The sequence below is a fragment of the Plecotus auritus genome, assembly GCF_963455305.1.
Source record: "Plecotus auritus genome assembly, chromosome: 15".
In the NCBI taxonomy this organism is placed as follows: domain Eukaryota; kingdom Metazoa; phylum Chordata; class Mammalia; order Chiroptera; family Vespertilionidae; genus Plecotus; species Plecotus auritus.
In genome coordinates, this window is record NC_137781.1 from 12,083,879 (window position 1) to 12,108,853 (window position 24,975).

General features: G+C 39.0%; 1 protein-coding gene across 2 annotated transcripts in view; it reads right to left on the minus strand.

The window, feature by feature from the left end:
* BLM (BLM RecQ like helicase) overlaps positions 1 to 24,975 on the minus strand; it is a 90,199-nt gene that overhangs the window by 54,701 nt on the left and 10,523 nt on the right. Inside the window, exons 2-12 of one of the 2 annotated variants that reach the window (XM_080651560.1) lie at positions 24,541 to 24,642; positions 23,007 to 23,686; positions 21,570 to 21,732; positions 18,023 to 18,147; positions 13,636 to 13,768; positions 12,660 to 13,348; positions 10,375 to 10,566; positions 7,824 to 7,942; positions 6,522 to 6,635; positions 3,627 to 3,725; positions 3,262 to 3,410 (exon numbers count right to left, since the gene is read on the minus strand). In XM_080651560.1, the coding sequence (XP_080507686.1) occupies positions 3,262 to 3,410; positions 3,627 to 3,725; positions 6,522 to 6,635; positions 7,824 to 7,942; positions 10,375 to 10,566; positions 12,660 to 13,348; positions 13,636 to 13,768; positions 18,023 to 18,147; positions 21,570 to 21,732; positions 23,007 to 23,686; positions 24,541 to 24,638 (2,561 nt within the window). In that variant the 5' untranslated portion in view covers positions 24,639 to 24,642. Of the gene's footprint in view, positions 1 to 3,261; positions 3,411 to 3,626; positions 3,726 to 6,521; positions 6,636 to 7,823; positions 7,943 to 10,374; positions 10,567 to 11,058; positions 11,261 to 12,659; positions 13,349 to 13,635; positions 13,769 to 18,022; positions 18,148 to 21,569; positions 21,733 to 23,006; positions 23,687 to 24,540; positions 24,643 to 24,975 lie in introns of those variants that run through there. The other variant, XM_080651561.1, reaches the window with a different exon arrangement.

Here is a 24,975-nt window from a genome sequence, read left to right on the forward strand (position 1 = left end):
TGCCACTCACTTACCACTTCACATCCAGTAGGATGAATACAGTAAAAAAGACATACAGTAACAAATGTTGGTGTGGATGTGGAAGAACTGCAACCTTCTTCACACACTGCTGAAGGTAATATAGAATGGTGCAGATGCTTTGAAAATCAACCTGGTAGTTCTTTAAAAGGTCAAATGTAGAGTTACCATATGGCCCAACAATTCTTCCCCTAAATATATGTCCCAGAGAAATAAAAACACATGTCCACATGACAACTTGTACACAAATGCTCACAGTATTATTCCTAATAGCCAAAAAATGGAATCAACTCAAATATTCATCCCATGACGAATAAATAAAATGCAGATTATCCATACAATGGGACAGTTGTCAATAAGAAAGAATGAAGTACTGATACATGCTACAACATGGATGAACCTTGAAAACATGATGGTAAGGGGAAAAGGGCACTCACAAAGGCCACAGAGTATATGATTCTATTTAAATGAAATGTCCAGGATAGGCAAAAATCTAGACAGAAAGCAGATAAGTGGTCATCTAGAGCTGAGGAGGTGGAGGATAGTGGCAATTAACTGATAATGTGCCTAGAGTTTCTTTTAAGGGAGACAAAAATGTTCTAAAATTAGATAGGGGTGGGACTGCACAACCCTGTGAATAAACTAAAAAAAACACACACAAAAAATCACAGAATTATATACTTTAAATAGGTGAATTTTTAGGTATAGACATTATAACTCAATTCAGACATTTAAAATTTTTAAAAGACCACTCATCCTACAAAACCCACTTCCTTTATAAAACTCTGTCTGACCCCTCTTCACTAATAGTTGTTACTTTGGGTTATAGTTAATCTTGCCTTTCTGAGTTCCTGCAGTAATAATTTACACTTCTAATCACCACTTACTTCATTCTGCAATTTGGAGAGAATTTAAAGGGCGCTGAAAACAGATTGTTTGGGTTTAAGTCCTTTCTCCAGCACTTGCTAGGTATGTGGCCTTGTTCAAGTTATTTAACTGCTGTGCCTCAGTTTCCTCATCCATAAAGGGAGGAAAATGGGAGGACCTACTTTATAGGACTTTTGTGTGGATGAGTTAATACACATAAAATGCCAATGATAGTGCCCTGCACATTGTATAGGCTGGATATGTAAAAGTGTTAGCTGTTATTACTGTTGTATTGTTACATTATTATTGTTTTAACTGTCCATATGTCTGTCTCTTTCTCAGTTCATATTTCTCAGGTCTTAAGGGAAAGGGAAAATTTATTATACATCCTTGTATTTCCCAAAGAGGAAGAATAATATCATAGACCAGCATAAGGAGAGGAGCATGGGGCCATGGCTCCAAACCTTTGGATAACTGCCTTCTTCAGGGTCATGACACATCAGCAGTTGGGCAAAGTTAATGCAAACAAAGGGCTTATTGGTAGAAAAGAAGAGCAGGAAAAAATGTGTCAGAAAGTGTTCATTAAAATTTTTTATTTCCACTAAGAGATTTAAACCTTCAAATATAGAAGTACCAAATATATTAAAGAGTCAACAGACTTGCCCAAATTTTCACATTTTACCCACATTTACCCAAATTCCTCCTCCATATGTTTCATTTATTCATTCTTAACAAGTGCCAATTATGCACCGGGCACCACATGCTAGACTCAGAAAATGTATAATCTATTGCTTTTGCAAGGAGATCTCCTCACACTACTAGGAAAAGATATTAAAGGTGTCTGCTTCTAAATATATTTGTGCAATGTTTACTCAAGCAAAATGACAAATTCTATACTTAGCAAAATGTTATTCAAAAGGTGAATTGAGCCCAGCCCGTGTGGCTTGGTGGTTGAGGGTCGACCTATGAACCAGGAGGTTGCAGTTCGGTTCCCCGTCAGGGCACATGCCTAGGTTGCAGGCTTGATCCACACAGTGTGGGGTGTAGGAGGCAGCCGATCAATGATTCTCTCTCATCATTGATGTTTCTCTCTATCCCTCACCCTTCCTCTCTGAAATCAATATATATATTAGAAAAGGTGAATGAAACTGAACTTATATGATTTAACTGTCGGGCAGCTGGAAAATTAATATTACTGAGCAAAAAGAACAGTAGATTGCTTCTGGCATAAATTGAGGGAAAAAAGCTAAAATATTGCCTATCTAAAAAAAGAAAAAGCTTTCACAGACCAATATAGTACTTGTAGACGCAAATTTCAGTTTCATCTGCAAAGGTCTTTGTAGCTACTTTAATCTCATGACCCCTCATATCCTTCATGTGGCACTTCCAGTTCTCATAACCCGCTGAGAGATGCTGCTATTGTTTTTACTGATTACCAGATTTATAGAGCCAGCCTATTCTCTTTATTTCCAAATGAACAAAAGGTGTACTTAAAAAAAACAACAAAAAAATCCCCACCCCAATATATTGGTCATCCCCTCAGGCTTTCCTCAAACTCAAACACCCATTAACAAATTGGAAGAAAAAAGTATTTTAACCTTGGTCCATAATAGCTGTTAAGTAAATATTTGCTGAGTGAATGAACCTATCAGACTATGCTCCAGTGTCTACAAACTCACACAGAGGTACAAATTAATCCAGTACAACCTATATATATGGGGCATTTTACTATTGTTGTTTTTATTATTGAATAATTATGGATTTGGTGCCAATAAGAAGCCCTTTGCTGTTGAGATGGAAACAAAGTAAAAAGCTGTTATACATCGTTTCCGGACTATTTTCAACATTGTGGGTGTCACTGGGACTTCAGAGAAAAGGACAAAGCAGGGTCATTGGTTCATTTCATGACGTATATTCTAGGATGTATGGGAGCCAAAATTAGGTAAATAAAAGCTAATTTATTAATGGGACGAGACCAGAGCTAACAGGAACAGCATGCACTTTATCCCTACTTACAAAACAGGTAACGAGAGCAAGTTTTCATTTCAGTAAGTGAAGAAAAGCCCTTAGGCCCTGGTTCCCAAACTTTGCTATCTATTGTCATCACCTGGGGATTTTCTTTCTAAAAGGCGTCAGCAGCACTGCCCGCACTACACGCTAATTGGACAGTAACAGCACCGTAGAACCAGCCAAGAAAAGGATGGTTCGCTTGGGGATTTTTAAAACCCTCCTGGCTCCCAGCCCCAAATTCTGAGCTAATGGGCATCAGGCGTAACCCGGGCACCGGGATTTTCAAGGCTCCGCAGGTCATCATAACGTGCAGCACACCGGGAGCCACTGCCCCGGACTGGAAAGGCACGGCTTGCAACAACTTACACCTGCGGCCTGAGAATCTTCAGCTGAGTGAGGATGTCCTTCTGCACCCTGGGGTTGGCTGTGGCAGTGAGAGCCATCACTGGAACAGAGGGAAACTTCTGGCGAAGCATATTCATTCTTTTGTAATCCTGACGAAAATCATGTCCCCACTAGTTGAGAAAAAAACCCGCTTTTCAGACCATTTGAATCTTTCGTTTATACAAAGCAAATACTGCTCTCCACATTCAGAACCACCTTCAGTGAAATAGAATATCCTTCAGTGAAATAGAATAATGCACTCAATGTTTTTTCTCTTTAGTTCTGAAAATATATATACTGTTGGTATATATTTACCAATATTTCAAGACATAAAAAATAGTATTTACCTGACTGACACAATGTGCTTCATCAATAACAAACCGTGCCAAGAGCTTCCTCTCATACAGATTCTCCAGAGTAGAAATCAGCCTGTTACTTGCACAGACCTAGGTCAGAAATGGATTAGTTAGACACTTAAACACATTTAAACATCACATCACCTCACAGATTCTGTTGTCTTTAAGTTCCACTACAACTTAAGCTCCATTAAAACCTTCAGAGAGCCCTAACCGATTTGGCTCAGTGGATAGAGCGTCGGCCTGCAGACTGAAAGGTCCCAGGTTCGATTCCAGTCAAGGGCATGTACCTTGGTTGCGGGCACATCCCCAGTAGGGGGTGTACAGGAGGCAGCTGATCGATGTTTCTCTCTCATCGATGTTTCTAGCTCTCTATCCCTCTCCCTCTCCCTTCCTCCCTGTAAAAAATCAATAAAATAAAAAAATAAAAATAAAAAACCTTCAGAGAAAACTGGTTCTTCTTCCATTATATGAAGAGAATTAGCAGAAGTGATAGAAGACAGCAGACATTTTAGAATGTTTAGAAAACAGTTATGTGTCAGGTCAGTGGTTGTAAAGCTTTGGACCTCAGTATACCTGAGGGCTATGTGTACACTGGGAACAGTGCTATCGATACGCTACTGGCATGCTTGTTATTTGGGGAAGGGGATACACACACACACATATACACATATTTGTCTGTATGTATGTATTTCGTAGTTCTGTCCATGACAGGGCCTAAAAGCAATGACATCCTAGTACCGTGGTCGGCAAACTCATTAGTCAACAGAGCGGCAAACCGCGGCTCGCGAGTATTTAAGGTTATACAAAAATAGATGCTAGCCTACTATATAAGTTAAAATTCCATAAGTTCATATTAATGTAAGTAAATATGTAGGTAAAAGGGAAACCTCTTTGTTATAGTAAAATGCCAACTAATTAGAAAAATCATCATTTGGCAGCCATTATAGTAATAGCTACAGGGGAATCAACGGGTGATAAAACTATTAGGTAAACGTCTGATGAATAACAGGATATTTACACAGTTTCAGAGTATCCCACAACAAATATCTACTATGACAAAGGCAGAAAATAACCAAAAAAACTTACATTTATGACAAAAAAAGAGAAAAAAGTGATTTTACAGTGAAGAAGTCTGGCAGACATCACCTTACCTAGGTGATTAGGTTAACTAACATCACCAATAATAGAACGAACTGACATCAAATGCCTCCTGATAGGATGCACTGAAAACTTATCACAACTTCTGAAGTTCCTGCCAAGATGAATAACTTGAATCTAATCACCAGGAAACGTAAGATAAACTCAAATTGAGGGACGGCTCTCAAAATAACTGGCCTTCACTCTTCAACTGTCAAAATCACCCTAGCTGGTTTGGCTCAGTGGATAGAGCGACAACCTGCAGACTAAAGCGTCCCAGTCAAGGATGCCCAGGTTGTGGGCTCCATCCCCAGTGGAGAGTGTGCAGGAGGCAGCCAAACATCGATCAATGATTCTCTCTCATCACTGATGTTTCTATCTCTCTCTCCCTCTCCCTTCCTCTCTGAAATAAAAAAAATATATTGAAAAAAACAGTGTAAAAATCATATGACAGACAAATTATTTAAAGAGACATGACAACTAAATGCAATGCATAATCTAGGAATTTCTTTTGCTCTAATGGACATTATTAGGACAACTAGTAAAAGTGAAGTTCATAGACTAAATAACAGTGTATCAATGAAAACTTTCTGATTTTGATCACTATACTGTTATGCAAGAGAATTCCTTGTTTTTAGGAAATGCATGGCAAAGTATTTAAGGTTAAAAGAATATATCATGTCTACAACTTACTTTCAAATATTAAAAAAAAATAGAACAATAAAGCAATCACAGTAAAAGTTACATCTGGAGTTTCTGGGTGAAAGTCATACAGGAATTCTTACACTATACTATATATCAGAAATATGTCAAAATTGAAAAATGTATGTATTCTAGTGAGCTTTTAGGAGATAATAGAAAAAATATATTGGTCTCCACCCCAGTGTCTGGCACAGAACTCCTGAAATCCTTGCAATTTCCTAAGTGATAAGAGCGCTAGGAGCATCTTTTTACTCTAGAGTTGAATCTGGGGGGATCCTAGATGGGGGCTGGTCACCACAAAGACCAAGCCATTAGAACCTTGGAATTTGCATCACTACCCCCCATCCTCCAGACAGGGGAGAGGGGCTAGAAATAGACTTAATAATTGATCGTGCCTACATGGGGAAGCCTAAATCAAATCCCCAAAGTATGGGATTCAGAGTTTCCAGGTTGGCAAACACATCCACACCAGGAGGGTGAGACCCCCAACTGCATGAGGGCAGAAGCTCCTGTACTCTGGACCTCCCCAGATCTCACCCAGCATTTTTCCTCATCTGGCTGTTCGTCTGTATCTTTATCATGTCCTTTAGTAAACTGGTAAACTTAAGCACTGCCCTGAGTTCTACGGGCTGCTATAGTAAATTAATGGGAGCTGAGAAGGGAGTCATAAGAACTTCTGATTTATAGCCAAATCAGAGAGACGACATGGGTGACCTGGATGGGGACCAACTACTTACGATCGGCATCTGAAGTGGGATGGGAACAATAGTGTTGGACTGAGCCCTTAACCTGACACTATCTCCGGGTAGGCAATGTCAGAATTGAGTTAAATTACAGGACAATTGGCCAGTGTCGCAAGAATTGCTTGGTGTAAGGAAAAAACGTCCACACACTTGATGAGCAGAAGAAAGTATTCTATGTGAGTAATAAAGGCGAGAAACAGAGGAGGGAAAGACTGGGTTTTCCATATTCAAGAGGGAGAACTGAATTGTTTTATTAACATAGCTCTAATGTAATATTTTAAAATAATGATAAAATACAAACCTTCTCTGGAGTAACATACAGAAGTTTTATAATTGGGTCTTTTTTTGATAACTGGAGGTAAATACTTGTAGCTTCTGAGTCGGTCTTATCACCTGTCAGATATGTAGCTGGAATCTAAGTATTAAAGTAGTAAACAATGTAAATTTTACATATTAATCTGATTTAATCTTATATTTATCCTTAGCTTTTATAAATATTTTACAAGTTACATGTCAAACCTATCAGAGGAAAGATAATCTCAATGTAATAAAAATAACAATAAGCACATAGGACATTTTGAAAAAACCCTTATTAACTATAATTTAAAATATTCTTCTCATTATTTACTTCTTTTTTTTGCTTTCCTTTACTTCCTTTGCTTTTCATGTTTGTAAGTAATATAAACATGAACTCAGTATCCAAAAAATCCAATTCTAATGTATAGCTGCATTCTTTTTTAGGTAAATGTGTATTCAGGGTTTTAATGTGTAACAATGATGCAAGGGCCATAACATCAGGACTGACTTAACAATGGCTATCATCACTGCCCTAAGACATTCTTTGGAAGAAAAATCAAACCAGCGGTCTTGTTGAAAAAGGTAGTGACGCCCTAGCCAGTTTGGCTTAGTGGATAGAGCTTCAGCCTGCAGACTGAAGGGTCCCAGGTTCAATTCTGGTCCAGGGCACATGCCCAGGTTGCTGGCTTGATCCCCAGTAGGGGGCGTACAGGAGGCAACTGATCAAAGATTCTCATCATTGATGTTTCTCTCTTCCTCTTTGAAATTAAAAAAAAAAAAAAGGAAGAAATCCAACATAAAAGAAAAAAAAGAAAAAAAAAGAAAAAGGTAGTGGCTCATAACCCTGGAAATAATTCTGTTTGATCACAATATGCAGGATTTAGTAGAATGAATTCATATACTATTATAATCTCAGCCAGGAGGAAAAGGGACACCTGTGTGGGCATGTGCATGTGTATGCATTTTAAGATGTTAAGGGAGTAAGATAAGAACTATGCTGATCTGGCAGTAATAACAATAAAAAAAAAACTCCTTTCATATTAAATAAAAAATTTTTATATCAGCAAAGTACAAGTTAAAAGTTCTTACTAAAATACATTCTCCTAGAATAAAATCAGATGGAACCACAGGTTATCTGTATGAGAATTTTCAGACTTGAGCTTAAATGTACAACTTAATGTAATAGCTGTACTTCATGCTTATAATTCACAAACTATTAAGTAAAAAGGCAACCCAGAGCACTAAAATATAATTATTTTTAAGTTATATTTTTATTGTAATTGGTAGAATTCTGTTTTTAACTTACATCCAATGAAGTCAGCTTCTGAACTTGATCTACGATAAGTGACCTCAAGGGGGAAATGACAATAGTGACCCCAGGAGAAACACAGGCAGGGAGCTGGTAACACAGGCTTTTACCACCTCCTGAAAGAGAAATGACAAAGAAATATCTGTCAGGTCCTATCTTGAGAGCATGAAGGCAAAAGTTACAAAGTAAACCACACACAATATTTAAGATAATTGATTAATAGAATACCAAGTGATATTCCCCATGGTGCCAACAACTTGCCATATTCAAATGAGCCGAAATACTTAGACAATTTAAATGTGTAAAGGTTATCCTTCAGGACATGTCATGTAGGTACATATGATAGCAAAAGCAAGAATCCGGGTGGAAAACTTAAATGCAATAGAATTGCTTTAGAAGTCTACTTGGGAAATCCAAATGCAGATTAAAATAATTATTTTATATAATTCTAGAGGCCCCATGCACAAAATTCGTGCAAGAGTAGGCCTTCCTTCCCCTGGCTGTCGGCACCGGCTTCCCTCTGGCACCCAGGACCCAAGCTTATCTCCAGCCGCCGCAGGCACCTGGGACCCAGGCTTCCCTCGCAGCCCCAGCTTTGTCCTTCGCCCAGAAGGTCGTCTGGATGGTCGTTCTGCTGTTCGGTCTGATTAGCATATTAGCTCTTTATTATATAGGATTTCATTTTAAAGAGTTAAAATGTGATAAAATGTAGAACACTAAAACCCACAGTTAACATAGTGTAGTATTTCTCTTCTAGAATCTAAGTTTTGTTACACCACTAGTGTGAATACTCCCTGTACTCTTATCCAGAGGGTAATATTCCCAATCTTCCTTTGAAGTAAAGGGTCGAACTATATTTGTGTGCATTAACAGAAGAGGAAGAGAAAGAAATTTCTTTTGAGACCAAAGGGTGGGGTGGGGTGGAATCTCTTTCCATTCAAATTCAAAATGGCAAGACAATCCGTACACATTTAATGGTAACTGAAATGATTAATCCCTAATTTTCAACTTCATCAGCCCATTAATAATAGAAATTTGTGCCAGGCAGTTTCTAGGACTTTGATTTTTTTTTTTTTTTAAACAAAATAGTCCATCTTTTCTGCATGTATAGTAAGTAAATTTCTCTTTGGTATTTATGTGTAAATGTCAAGGCAAGACCAGGAAGCCAAGTTCTAGTTTCAGTTCTACCCCTCAATAGGTTATGTGACTTAGACATGCCATTTAACCTTATGTCTCAACTTTATCACCTTCAAAATGTACTAGATCAGTAGCTTACAAATTTTGTTGAAAATAAACCACACACACACACACACACACACACACACACACACACACACACACACACAACCAAGAGGTTAAACTGGAGTGGAAGGACACATAAAAACACCCCCTTGAGCCCTGGCCAGTGTCGCTTAATGGTTAGTGTTGGGCCTCACACTGAAGGGTTGAGTGTTCGATTCCTAGTCAAGGGCACATGCCTAGGTGGTTCGATTCTGGCCCCATTTGGGGTGTGTACAGGAGGCAACGAATCTAAGTGTTTCTCTCCCTTCCATTTTCTATAAAAATCAATGAAAAAAATATCCGTGGGTGAAGATTAACAAAAAACCACACCCCCTTGGAACCCCATAGGAGCATGGAAAGCCCCCCAAAACCAGTGGACGACCCAGGGTCCTTTCCTGCTTTAGTTTCGGAGTACCAACTTGGAGTTGACACAGAGCACAGATTAAACAAGTTAATGAAACAGGAAGTGATTATTATCGAACATCACCTAAACTTTAAAATCAGTGTGAAAACATTCAGACAGCCAGATACTATTAAACAATGATGGCAATAAGACGGCCCAGGGGAGCTTACATGTGCAAGGACTGAAACTCCAAACTCCCCATGGTGCTTGTCCTAACTGCTTATTTAATACTCGGCCTCGGATGACTATAAATCATTGAACAGCTGCTATAAACGTTTATAGCACAATGAAAAGTCCTGGATCTCTTCAAAACAGGCCAAGAAAGAACTATGCTAAATGCTTTTCATTTAATTCTCATAACACTCTGTAAGACAGGTTATTATTATCCCCACTGCACATGTGGGGTCCAAGGAATGAAGTGCCTTGCTCAAGGTCACACCACTAATAAATGGCAGGGCTGTGCTTTACGCCCAGGCCACCCCTCCGGAACTGATGGTTTTAACCACCACAGAACACTTCACTGTAACAAATAAACTGCCAGCAATGGTCACATCTCTATTCCAGGCCTACATTCTTATTCATGTTCCAGACTAATTTAGATTAGAAAAAGAAAAATTCCCAAAGAGAAATTCTGTATCAGTTAAACACAACCAGCTTTGAGTTGAAAATCTTAAAGGGCTATGTCATCATGTCAACAACTAGAACAGAGGGGAGGGGTAATACACTTTCTTACTATGGCATGAGAGGTTTAGAGGCCCCTAAGTGATAGAAATACTGTGTCAACGTTCTTTTTAGTTCTATTAAAGGGCTTTCATTTCACATCTGCCGATGGATTCCTGCCAATTCATATCTAAAAATACGTACCAGTGGGCATTAAGATAAAACAGTCTTCACCAAGCAGCGCAGCATTGATCGCCTCTAGCTGATTAGTTCGAAAATGATGTAGACCAAATTTTTTATGAAAAATCTTCATCATTTCTTTTGTATGAGGAAAATTAAGACTTTGGAAATGCTCGTGATTCAGATTTCTGGATGGTAAATTTTGCGTCGACTGGTCTAAGAAAATAATCAATGTTAAGAAAAAGCAATGCATTCATGTCACAAGTCAGTTTTAGCGTTTACCCTTTGTCCTGCGTATCGACATCCCTTTCCCTACAGCAAATTCTTTCTTTAACCATGTACCGAACTGCCTTTCATACAAGTGTCAAAGCCACCAAAGACTTCCCAAGGGCCAAATTCAAGTCTTTCCTTGATTTTTCTACAGCACTACCTCCACTCTATTGCCTCTTTCCTCTTCTCTCTTGACTGACCTTCAAGGCAACTGTGGATTTAAATTCCCTCTCTTGGTTCCACTTCCTCCACCTGCCCCTGAAATTTGGGAGTCTGTCAGACACGGGGCTGGGCTCTTTTCTGGAATTTTCCTAGTCCTATGATCTTCAGCATCACCTATGTGCACAGAAGGCGTAAGAACTGACTGATCCACTCCTAAGTTCCAGTCCTATATGCATCTTCAGTTGTCTGCAAGACATTTCTACCTAAATGACTTACCAAACTGTAAGCTCAACAAGTCTTGAAATAGCCCTCCTCAGCTTTTCTCCAAATCTTCCTGTCTCCTGACTCCACTATTTCTGTTAATGGTGTCATACTTTCCCAATCACCCAGTCAGAAACCTCAGAGTCATCTTAGCTTAGCTTCCTGGTTCTTCTTCCACAATGTCACTCACATCTGCCCCCTGCTCTCCATCTGTACTGTCGCAACTTTGGTTCAACTCAGAGAATTAGAGCTCACGCCAGCTTTGGCAGTTACACCAACCCCAACGCTCAACTATCTCAAGATAATTGCGAACGTCAAGTATGACACATTCTAACAGCATACAAAAATAAATCCATTAAAGGTTATTTTAAAGGTCAACAGTGTAACTATAAGAACAACCTTCGTGGCATTAAGTCATCAATAACAAAAATAGAGAAGGCTGTACTTTATAGAATGTTGTATATATAAACTTGTTTCAGTAAAAAAAAAAAACACTTAGTGATAACTTTATAGGATTGATGTAAGGTTTTAAAATTAATTTTGGCTCTTCTCTGCAGCCTTTACAGTGGCTAATTTCATTCCTCCAAAAACTTCCCTCACTAAACTGTGAGCACCAAGAGGGCAGGAACTATTCATCATTTATCTATTAGCAGAACCTAGAGGAGAACATGCACATAGTGGGCACTCAATAAATATTTATTCAATTAATTAAAAGGAGTCTAGGCCAAAAGAAATAATTTGATTGATTTAAGAAATGTGACTTCGCCCTGACCGGTTTGGCTCAGTGGATAGAGCATCGGCCTGCAGACTGAAAGGTCCCAGGTTCGATTCCGGTCAAGGGCATGTACCTTGGTTGCGGGCACATCCCTAGTAGGAGGTGTGCAGGAGGCAGCTGATCGATGTTTTTCTCTCATCAATGTTTCTGGCTCTCTATCCCTCTCTCTTCCTCTCTGTAAAAAATCAATAAAATATATTAAAAAAAAAAATGAAATGTGACTTCACACAATTTACAATAGCTAAGATCTAGAAACAGCCCATCAGTAGACAAGTGGATAAAAAAGCTGTGGTACATTTATACCATGGAATACTATGCAGGAGTAAAAAAGAAGAATCTCTTACCCTTTGAGACAGCATGGAGGGACCTGGAGAGTATCACACTAAGTGAAATAAGTCAGTCAGAGAAAGACAAGTATCACATGATCTCACTCAGATGTGGAATCTAATTAACAAAATAAACTGACGAATTGAGTGGATCCAGAGACATGGAAGCATGGAACAGAGGGCAGAATCTCGAAGGGAAGACAGGGGAGGGTGGGTGGGTGGAATAAACCAAAGACCTTGTGTGCATATGTGCATAACCCATGGACACAGACAATAGGCTGGTGAAGGCCTGGGGTAGGGGGCGGCAGGCTGGAGGGAGTCAATAGGGGGAAGGAGACATATGTAATACTTTCAACATTAAAGTTTAAAAAAAAATGATAAATTAAAAAAAAAGAAATGTGACTTCAAATCTGTCTTCAACTGCCCTGTATTTTAATATTTTGAGACATAAACCTTTCTCTACTTGATAAACTGATCAGTTCTCATCAAGTCAGAATTCTAAAATATACACTTACATTTTTGAATTGACCCTGAGAAGTTTTTATTTTGAGCAGTAGATGTCACAGGAAGGCAGTTTGTCTTGGTTGGAGAAATTCTTTCTGATACTGATTTAATGGGCTGACCTTCCTTAATAGGTGGATAGGCAGCTGTGGAACATTTGTTCGTTGCTAAGTCATGCATTATATTTTCCCACTCATCATCATCGTCTAAGTCATCTATGTCAAAATTATCAATCTCACAGGAGGCCTGGATTTCTCTTTCTAAGTCATCTGTTGAAGCAGTATGTTTATTCTGATCTTTCACGGCAGTGCTTGTAAGAACACTTCCTGGAAAATGAGAGCTTTCATTTCTTTTTTCTATCCCTGGTGTTTCAGCCCAGTTGCTACTCACAAAGGACTTCTGTAAATGGGAACTGAATAATGGTCTTTCAAAGAGATTCTTCTTGGTGACTGAGAATCCTGTCTTTCCTGGGGTAGTCATCAAACATCCCCCAGAAGAAATGGAATTTGAGGTAATGGGCGGAAAATTTAACTCATCAGAACTCCCTGTAGGGCAGGAATCGCCCTTTGAAAATGCATAAGGCAAGGAAACAGATGCCATGTCCTCCATGGGGTTACCAAGAGCATCAGGCCTGCACCTCCACATTGAGCCAAGAACACTGGCATCAGTTGTGTTAAAATCTGCTTCAGCCAGGAGTTTCCTTCTGAAGAGAAAACACAAACACCATACTAAGTGTGAGTAGTTACCACAGTAGGCCACACAAGTATATCGTCAGTTCTCATCCCAAGTTGTGGCAGAATACATTCCCTTTTTTCCAATTTCAAAAATTTGGATAAAATACTAAAGGAACAGTTTGAAAAAGTAAATAAATTTAAAACATAGTGACAATCCATCCTACTCAGAATGTTAACCATTTTGCCCTGTACATTTCTGATACAGAGTGGTGGCAATGCAGTCAGATATACTCCAGGTGGAGAAGAATCAAGGTACCTTATGTTTCGCTGCTGAAGCAGATCGTTCCCACAATCCAAAGCTTTCAGTTCATCATCGGGAATAGTATCAACTAAGTTACAAATGTGGTCCATCACTTGAATAAGCTGCTGCTGCAAACTTATCTGTCTACCTGTAAAGTAATTATGGTGTTACTATTGTACCTTGAAAACAAAAAAAGACAAGTTTTTCAAAGTCATGCATGTAAAATCTGAAGTAATTTAAAAACAAAATTATAAACAACTTTATACTATCATTATCTGCCCGTGAAATAATATAAAATCAGATTGTCTCTAATTCTATATCATGAGAACCTGTAATGATGTTATTTAGTTTCATGTTAATTCTTAATATTTCTCTTAGGGTAACCAAGGTCATTGGAAGATAAAGTTTTATCAATTTACCATGATTTTTTACTAACTTCAGGTGTAAATCTCACCATGCCCACACGAAGTATATTATAAAGGGCTGCACAGGCAAGGACTCTTCACCCCAACTCCCCTCCACCCCCCATTTCCCAACTCATTCTCACACAGATGCTTCTCCCCACATTGCTCTGTACAGCCCCTAATCTCTTCTCTCTTCCTCTCCTTTAGACTCTTTAACTGACTGCGCTTGGCCAGCAATTTCCCAGTAGCCTCATTCGCTTCTTTGAACATTTTCTTTCCCTTATTTCTGACTGTCTCCTGTTTCCTCTACAGCCCACCAACTGCTTTTTCTCCTCTGTACCTTTGGCCCTAAGGGTAGAGTAGGCATCTTACTTACTTCCCTAACCCATTCCCCCCCCCAACTGATTTTAGAGAGAGAGGAAGGGAGAAGGATAAAGAGATAAAAACTTCAATGAGAGAGAAACATCATCAGTTGGCTGCCTCCTGCACGCCCCCCTACTGGGATCGAGACTGCAACGCAGGCATGTGCCCTGACCAGGATTCGAACCAGGGACCTCTTGGTTCATGCGTCGATGCTCACCACTGAGCCCCACCCGCTGGACCCAAGCTTCCTTTCGATGGTAACAGCATAGCACCCAGACTTTCTTTGTGGAGACCATCCCTGCCCCACTCCCTCAGTGGGCACCTGAGGTAAGTCAGCTCCATGAGAATCAGGTCAAGTTCTCTGGCTGGCCGGAAAAGAGGGCCTCTCTTTTCAACAAGCTGGACAGGCTGCTGGTGGCCATCTCTGCCACCACAAAGGGAAACACACCTTGGAAAGAAGACTAATACAGGGGAAAGCAGAAAACAGAGAGAGAAGGAAATGGAGGATTGAGATGGAGAGATGAGACAGAACAGAGGTCAGAGAAGGCAGGTGTGAGAGAAATTCCTGATAACAATAGTTGGGTATCTGAATCCAGCCCTGCCACTCCACATTTTGTTTAACCTATGTAACTAAGAAATAGAATGTCAAAGAAGGTGAGGTTTTGATGAAGGAAACAAATGGGTTAGGGAAGCAAGTAAGATACCTCCTCTACCCTTAGGGCCAAAGGTACTCAGGAGAAAGCAGTTGGTGGGCTGTAGAGGAAACAGGAGACAATCAGAGAAATAAGGGAAAGAAAATGTTCAAAGAAGAGAATGAGGCTTCTTGGAAATTGCTGACCAAGCGCAGTCAGTTAAAGGGTCTGAAGGGCAGAAAGGAGAGGAAGAGATAACAGATGCAGGGGTCCTCAAACTTTTTAAACAGGGGGCCAGGCCAGTTCACTGTCCCTCAGACCGTTGGAGGGCCGGACTATAGTTTAAAAAAAAAACTATGAACAAATTCCTATGTGCACTGCGGGCCCGGGACGAGTCGGCTGCTAAGCAGGACAGGCAGCGGCACCCGGCGGGCCGGATAAATGTCCTCGGCGGGCCACATGTGGCCCGCAGGCCGTAGTTTGAGGACCCCTGGATTAGGGGGTGTACAGAGCAATGTGGGAAGAAGCATCTGTGTGAGAATGAGTTGGGAAATGTGGACTCTTACTAATGACTGATGTACACAGGAACGTGAAGTATGAGATGGTAAAAGAGGAATTGCTGAATTCCTACTTTCTTCTGTTTTCTCTGCGAGGAGAATGGGCATGAGATCGGAAAGAGGAAAATAAATAATGGTCTGAAGGAAATGAAAGCCAAGACAGGCTCAGAGAGAGGTACAGCCATTGGAAAGAAGCTCAAGTCTTGTCTAGACAGATGACACTTCAGAATACAAAGGAAAACTGCAAACAAGATTTCGATGCTATCTGAAGCATCTAGTTGATGGAAGAGTGAAGACAAGCAAACATTGTTCTAATTTTCAAAAAAACTGTAAAGTGAGTGCCAAAACGTACAAGCTGATGATCTTGATATTGACTTAATACAAAATTCTAGAACACGTTATCAAACAGCTGCTTTGTGAGCTCTAAGGAGAGGAAACAATTATAGAGTTAGCAAGAGTTTTTAAAAATAAACCAGCCATCTTAATGCTCTAAGTTCTTTGACAGGATTACTAGACTGGCAGATAACAATAGCTACCATTTATTGAAGGCCTACAGTGTACTTTACTTGACAACTACTCAGCAAGTTAAATATTATTTTCACCATTTTATAGAAACTGAGTCCAGAGAAGCTTAACTCATTTGCCAAAGCACACAGGCAGGAGTAGGACAAGACAGGTTTGTATTTCAGGTCTGTGTCACTCCAGAGCCAATGTCCATTTCATTTCCTCTTGCTGTCTCAGACCTTGAACTTCTGGAGTCATATGACCAAGATTTTTGCAACCCCAGGGGCAAGGGAAAGAAACATGGTCTGAAAGTAGATTTGTAACTAGTTAAACAAGAAGTGGTGATGAATGGACTGATGTCAGCTGACAGGGAGGCCTCTAACAACATTCTGTAGAGCTCTGTTCTTGACCCTGTCCTTGCCAATCATTCTGAAACTTAATGATGCAGAAACATTACAGTGCAGAGGCCATCAGTGTAAACTCAAGAGCTTCAAGGCTGCTGGGTTCAAATCCTAGCTCTGCTGCTGTCTACTTCTAAGACCATGTGTCATCACTCCTGCATCTCAGTTTCCTTATTTGTAAAATGGGGATAATAGAAACTAACTTAAAGATCCTTTGTAAGGATTAAATCAGTTAATATTGTAAGGCACTTAAATAAACAAAAAGAAATTTGGAGCAAACAGAAACAACACAGAGACCTCTAGGCACACCGTATGTACAACATCCATCAAAGAAGAATAGAATATGTTACAGAAATATTCAGAGAAGAAAAAGAGCTCTTGGAAATGGATTTGATAAAAATGAAAAATTCCACAGAAGAGTTAAAGATAAAATTGAGGAAATCTCCCAGAAAGCAGATAAGCAAGAAATGGAAAACAGGAAAATAGGTAATGGAACCCTAACATCCAAATAAGAGAAGTCCAGGAAGAGTGAAAGAAAAAAGTAGGAAATAAAATGAAATGCCAGAAAACCTTCCAGAATAGAAGGACACAAATTTCTTGACTGAAGGAACCTCTGGGAAGTAGAATTAGGAGAAAGGAGACTGCTGTTTTTCAGTCTTATAGTACTACTAGGGGCCCAGCGCGCGAAATCACGCGGGACCCAGAGTCAAGTCCCGCTGATGCCGCAGGATGCAGCGTCAAGTCACCTCCTGGTGACCAGTCTTTGGTTGTTACAGTGTTACAACCACTGGGTTTTTATTATATAGACTGGATTATTTCTACTAGATATTTGATAGAAAACATTTTAATGAATTAAGAAACAAATCCAACAAACAAAAAAGTATTAAACTTTAAGACCCAAACCCAGAGTCTTTACAAGGAGAACTAGGAGGATATCTAGAAACCAGTATCTATAGATAAGAGTTAGAAGACCTAATAATATTAGCCTTAAAAAACACACAAAAGCCCTGGCCGGTTTGGCTCAGTGGATAGAGCGTCGGCCTGCAGACTGGAGGGTCCCGGGTTCAATTCTGGCCAAGGGCACATGCCTGGGTTGCTGGCTCGATCCCCAGTAGGGGTTGTGCAGAAGGCAGCTGATCAGTGATTCTCTCATCATTGATGTTTCTGTCTCTCTATCTCTCTCCCTTCCTCTCTAAAATCAATAAAAATATATTAAAAAAAACAAACACACACAAAAAAAACTTCTGGGAGCTTCAGACTTACTTTATAAGGATTAACTTATGGGAAAGCAAATTTTGGTTTAATATAAGAAAATTTTCTAACAAGTAGCATTTTCAAATTAAAGAATGAATTACCTTGGGAGAACATGAGTTTACAAGTTTTTGAGCACATGCTGGCTAACCAATGAGCAGGGATGATTCTATATAAGGAACTATAATTTGCCATCTTATACTATACAGTCACAGATAAAAATACAATCTTGCTTGGTTTTCAAAAGTAAGCAATTAAAATACATGACATGTCTAAAATACTTTTTGTACCATCACAGTCTCTGCTAGTTTCTTGGTTAGATTGCTGAGTAGGCATTTTCTCTGGTTTTGACAAGTCCTCTGGTGTGCTTAGGCCATCCTTCTTTCTGTCACAGGTGTCAAGTTCCTTTAACATACTGCAAGTTTAAAAATATACAACCAATCAATGTATAGAATACATAACTTTTCCTCTAATATTTCTGCACAGCTGGTCATACAATCCTATTTAATAAAAGAGTAATATGCAAATTGACCATCACTCCAACACACAAGATGGCTGCCCCCATGTGGACACAAGATGGCCACCACAAGATGGCCAGCAGGGGAGGGCAGTTGGGGAGGACCAGGCCTGCAGGGGAGGGCAGTTAGGGGTGACCAGGCCTGCAGGGGAGGGTAGTTAGGGGTGACCAGGCCTGCAGGGGAGGGCAGTTAGGGGCAAAGAGGCTGGCAGGGGAGCAGTTAGGCATCAATCAGGCTGGCAGGGGAGTGGTTAGGGGGTGATCAGGCTGGCAGGCAGAAGCGGTTAGGGGCAATCAGGAAGGCAGGCAGGCGAGCAGTTGGGAGCCAGCAGTCCTGGATTGTGAGAGGGATGTCCGACTGTCCGTTTAGGCCCAATCCTGGTGGTATCGGGCCTAAACGGGCAGTCGGACATCCCTCGAGGGGTCCCAGATTGGAGAGGGTGCAGGCTGGCCTGAGTGACACACACAAACCCACCCCCCACCCCCGTGCACAAATTTTGTGCACCAGGCCTCTAGTATATAACAGAAAAGAGAAATGTATTTTTGTATCTTCTCTATTCTAAAACCTCTTTAGCTGGCCCTCAAAGTCATTCATCTTCTGGCCCAGGAGACCTTTTCAACTTTGTCTCCAATTTCGACCTTTCAATAACCCCAGGCTCCAATTACAGTGCATGACTTATATTCTTCACATAAGTCCTGTGTTGGCTATTTCAGAAATTCAGCCTCTGCTCGTCTATGAAAAACCCACCATTCCAATCTCTTCCTATCCAAATCACACCTGTTCTTCTAGGCCCAGCTCAAGTGCTATTTTTCTGATTTCTCCAGCAAGTGGTTTTTAACATCTCTCTCTTCTGAGATTCCAAAGCATTTTATCCATATCTACGTGTATATGTGTATCTGTACATATAACTTACTTATACAGATCATACAAAAATATACTAACACATATAAACATGGTCAGTCTGACTAGATATAAAAAATACTTTAAAAGTAACAAAACAAGTACTAATTGTTAAAGAGAAGGTACTGTGGCAATCCAAAGAAAGATAACACTTTCTGGAACTTGAGAAGGCTTTGCAAAGGGGGTAGGTTTGGAGGAAACCTTGAAAGATGGATATGAGAAGTGAGAGACTATGCAGCGATAGAAAAGACAATTCTATTCAGTTAGTATCCAAGAATCAACTGTACTTTTCTAAAACAGGATTTTGGAATGCAATCTTCTAACTAAACCAAACACTGATGAATAAAACTATGTTTTATAAAATGATATTACATTTAAAGGGCCTTACATTTTAGCAGGGTTTCCCAATTCGTCTAATGAGGCTCACTGGACCTTAAGGTTATTGTAAGAGCATTACTAGTGATAAAGCTGAAAGGTAAATTGGGGCCTGAAGATGGAGGATTCTGAGGGCCAGCTCAAGAGGTTTACAAATACAAGGGGCTACAAAAACATGTTTCTCTTTTCTGTTATATATTACCTGACCATTACACTTCTGAAACTAATTCAGAACTTATAACCAGCATTTTAAAACACAATAAAAGGTAATAAAATTTAAGTGTCCTTTGCATATAAAGCATGATGTGAAAATTCTATTTGTTTTATAATACACACCAATGTGTATATGAGGTTGCAATGGAAAATGTACAGAGAGAATCTACCTTGGAAATAACCATTTTCCAAGTACTGAAGATCTAGGTAAAGTTAATTATGGTATGAAAACTCAATAAATTATATAGCCATTAAATGGAATAAGAATAAAGACTACGTAACAATATAGAAAATATTTTTAAAATAATACTAAGAGAAAAGAAGCAGAGGCCTTGGCTGGGTAGCTCAGTTGGTTAGAGAGTTGTCCCCATACCCCAAGGTTGCAGGTTTGATGCCAGGTCAGGGCACATACAAGTATCAACCAATGAATGCATAAATAAGTGGAACAAGCCCGGCTGGTGTGGCTAAGTGGTTGAGCACTGACCTATGAACCAGGTCACGGTCCAATTCCCAGTCAGGGCACATGCCCGGGCTGCGAGCTCAATCCTTAGTGGGGGGCGTGCAGAAGGCAGTCAGTCAACGATTCTCATCATTGATGTTTCTATCTCTCTCTCCCTCTCCCTTCCTCTCTGAAATCAATAAAAATATATATTAAAAAAAATAAGTGGAACAAATCAATGTTTCTCCCTCTCGTAAATCAATAAATTTAAAAAGAAGCAGAATAAAAAGTACAGTTAGATGTTGATTACAGCAAAGCAAAAATCATACACATGCAGAAAAAGGTCAAAACCAAACACGGATAAAGAAAATGTTTGGTTTGTTCAGATGCTGAGATTACAAGAATCCTGATAAGTGGTTACAGTGTTAGTTGTGCAATAAACACTTTTTAATGAACAAACAAAAAGCCAGGAAATAGCACTATGCGGGATCTTCGTCCATTGCCATTAATCAGCTGCTTCACCTGCTAAATGATGCTACTGATTTAGAATCCAGACTCTATATGAACTCCTGATCAGTTTCTTACTTTGTGCAATTCTGTCTGAATTTCTATTGGGAGGGAGAAGAGGAGAGGGCAGCTGATACAGTTTTTTTGTTTTGTCATCAAATAATAATCATGCTTCAACCTTTCCTGCCTCTTTAAACATCCCAACACACCTGTTAAAACACAAACCCGGAGAAACTCGATTATGCACACAAACACCTCCTTCCTGTCTTCCTTCTCTAATTAAGCTAATACACTCTAGAGATCTATTTCTTATCAAAATATTGGTTAAAAATGTAGTATATAATCCACCACTTAACTGGACTATGATTTAGACTGGGATGAGGATGGAGGTAACAATGATTATTAATTTGTATTTTAAGCTATTGATGATCTGTGTAGACTATGTATTTTCCCCCATAACACTACCAGTTAACCACAATCATGTCCCTAATTTAATAAAATTCAGTGAGTGTCAAATACAATAGTCAATTCTATGCTGTAGGATTTTAAAAAAAGGGGGGGTAACATATCACTTACTAAGTAACTGTCCAAATAAGGAGTGAGCTTTGTGTCATATATTCCTCATGTTAAAATCAACTTCATAAAATTGTTTGGAGGTCTCAGGTAATTACAATTTTGGTAGTATGCTAAAGCTAGAACTTTATAGCTTTAGTGTACCACCAACTAAATAAAATGTATCAATAGGAATTTTTTGAAGTTTTCATTTAGATATAAAATAAATTATGCAGAGCATGAAATTATACAAAAATGATAGTGCATAACTAAATTAAAATATTTCAGATGCCTCAAATGCAAACACTAATACTTATTAATCAGCTATTTTACCTAAAGCATTTTAGAGAGGAAGAAGAGGCAGAATTCGTTATTTCTTCCGGAGAAGGTGGAATAAAATCGATATCATAGTCATCTTCATCAAGCTCAACACATGGAGATTTCTCCATTGACTGGAATTCAGTTTCTTCCAAGGGTTTTTCCTTCTGACTATTATCTAAAGTAGACAGTTGATAACATAGGTTATTTTAATAATTAATGAGACAGAAAGAACAGGGTATGAGCACTGAAAAGTGAGTGCTTCAGGCAAGTCATAAACACTAGCACCACTCCGTGAGCCCTCTCATTTCCCACCTTAATGTCAGCTTGTTTTTTCATAACTTATTATTGAGTCAATTGGAGTAAGTCCAATGAATACTGGATTGAGGCCAAAGATCTGCTTAAGGATTTTCATGACTGTCTCGTTAAATTATGAAACTCCTTTTTGGCACTAGCACTTTTGTTTTTCTATTTTTTACTCATATTTAAATAATGAGTCTGATAATTTTACAAACACTATTGTTTATACAAACTATTTTTACTTTATCACAAAGGCTTCCTAGTGATTTAAGTCTAACAGATTCAATCTCTCTCCTGACTACAAGGAAAAACACAATGCCCAATTGTTACTCTTTAGTTTACATTTTACCAAATTTTCTCTTCATAAACAGCAACACATTTGATTAGACTATAGCTCTGTTTATTATCAATCACTTTCTGGTCCTCTCTCACCCTACAGGATTCAGGTGTTTAAAAATTTTAGTCTCACATTTGCAGCTATTTCATAAGGTAGGTACTTCCATATATGGCTAATCTTAGCTATAACTATGAGACCTAAGCAGAAAATAATTTGAATGCAATTTATACTTTAATAGCATGATCAGATCATATTATATAGCAATATTCAGTGGCAGCAGGCCATAAAGGAATTATAATAGAAAGGCTTTAATTCACTTCCCAATTCTACCACTTACTAGGCAATAGCCAGGGGTGGGCAAACTTTTTGACTCGAGGGCACAATGGGTTCTTAAACTGCACCGGAGGGCCAGAACAAAAGCATGGATGGAGTGTTTGTGTGAACTAATATAACTTCAAAGTAAAGGAGCAGAGGGGAGAGCAAGAGAACCCTCCGCTCTTTCTGCTCCGTGGGCCGGATAGAACAGCCGAACAGGCTGGATCCGGCCCTCGGGCCGTAGTTTGCCCACAGCTGCAATAGACCATTTAATCTCTATGGACCGTATTTTTTTCATATGTAAAAATCAGAGATTATTAGCAGAATAAAATCTTTCATTTCATCAGTATATTCTGCCTCAAGCTTGTGGCCAACAGATTGTTCAATCAACACCTCTAAAGATCTGAAGGACAAAAGCTATATCACATTTGCTACTGTTCCAATACCTAGCTTTGGATGAACGAATACAATCGATATACTGAAATGAAAATAATTTTTACCTCTTTCCTCTCCCAAATGAGTTTTTAAAGAGTGACTATTCCGAGTATCTTCATTTGTAAGCTCTTGGGAACTAGGGCCATCGTCAATACAAATCACACCGCTACTTAACCATTCGGAGTCCGCCTTCTGTTCCTTAGTCAAATCTACTTGTTTGCATTCAGAGGAAGGAGTAGTCAAATCAACCTTTACTATATTTTCCTTTTGAAGCTGTGCTTTAAAGAAGTTTCTCTTAGACTTTTTAAATTTCTGAGCAGTGCTTACTCTTACAGAGTGATTTCTGAGTGGTGTAACAAATGCTTTTGAATTTCCGGAAGTATCAAAGTCATCCATATCATCCCAATCTGATGAAGAACTATATTCTAATTTCTTGCAAGTAGCATCACGGAATTCCGTTATACTTGGAGTGCTCTGCGCAGCAAGTGAAACTTCCCTCGGAATCTGCAATGAATCTGGCAATAATGGTTTTGAACCAATTCTCTTGGTTTGCTGTCCGGCAGCAGCATTTTTAAAGTCACTGATGCTTGTCTGCGGATTCATGGTCTGAGGTAAAGTTTCACTGAAGGAAAAGTCCTCAGTAACATTAACATCTTTATCACTTAGCACAGGTGTTTTTGCTACTGACACACAAGTCACAGACACATTGTTGGCTGAAGGTATTTTCTTTTTAAAAGTGAAACGGCTGGAAAAAGGAAATATTTGAATTAGATAAATTGTTAACAAACAGAGAAATTTTTTACTAATTTATGTAACTTACCTTCTATCCCCCTCTCCGATTTTAAAATTTATAAGGCAAGTTAAAGTATACTTTGTATGCTCTGATCATTCCTATTCAGGGCTAATTACTCAGTTTTGAGAGTATCCAGACCATTCCCACTACTTTATTTCTCAGGCTTGTAGTTCTTAGTCATCCAGAGGGAGGGGATGGCATAAGTGAAAAAGAGAAAAGACTCAAATGTGGCTACTTGTTGCTACTCTGATCAAAGTTTTATGGGGAAAAATGTAAAAAACTGCTCGCTATACTGAGATTTGGAGGAGAAGTAAGAATCCTGAATACCTTTGGACTTAGCGACATAAAGGCCAATGGTGACTTTAAAGCCAAACACCTAGAACTTGGTAAGGGTACAATAAGGAATATAAATTATTAGGTATCATTAGGAGTTTGGAGTGTATGTTGGAGGAAAAAACAGAACCAGAGAGCTATAGTTTCTTTATAAGTTATTTTTGGAAAAGATATAAAATTATATTAAAATATATAAAAAATATCTATTTGTCTAAATTTACAAAAAGATTCATTATTAATTCATTCAACAAATATTTACTGAGCAAAGTGTTATGTGCCAGGAACTGTGCAAATGTGCTGAACAATTTATTACTTGGTGCTGCTAACACATGTTCTACCATTAAATTGCAAAGTGGGAAAATCATTGACCTCACAGCTTCATTTCCCCATCTACACAATGAAGGGGTTGAAAGAGCAGATATCTCATTTGTATGACACTGTATGTATAACAACAAAACAGCCAAAATGCTTACGAAGATTTTGGTTTTGAAAGATTTAATTTGTTGTTAAGTTTTCTGGCTGAATGACGCTCCAGTTGCTCCTGTAGATTATTTTGAGGAACAGCAGCCATGATCCTAAAAAGAGAGGGGAAAATATCAGTACAGTTATGTGCTTTGCATGAATCACAATATTTTGGGGGGGGGACAGAGGGGATGGAGCACTGTTCCAACTGTGCCCAAAGTATGAGGCTTTTTTTGGTCGATAAACTATTTTGACATTTATAACTGGTTACATTTGAACTATATAATCTTTAACTAACTGACGCTCACTTGAATAGCAAAATGACCTGGTTTCCCCCAATGCTAAAATAAGCACAAAGGACATTAAGGAAAGGGATTATTAGGAAAGGGCTTGCAGAAAAATGACACCTGGCCTGGGCTTGAAGAATAAATAGAAACTAGACAGAG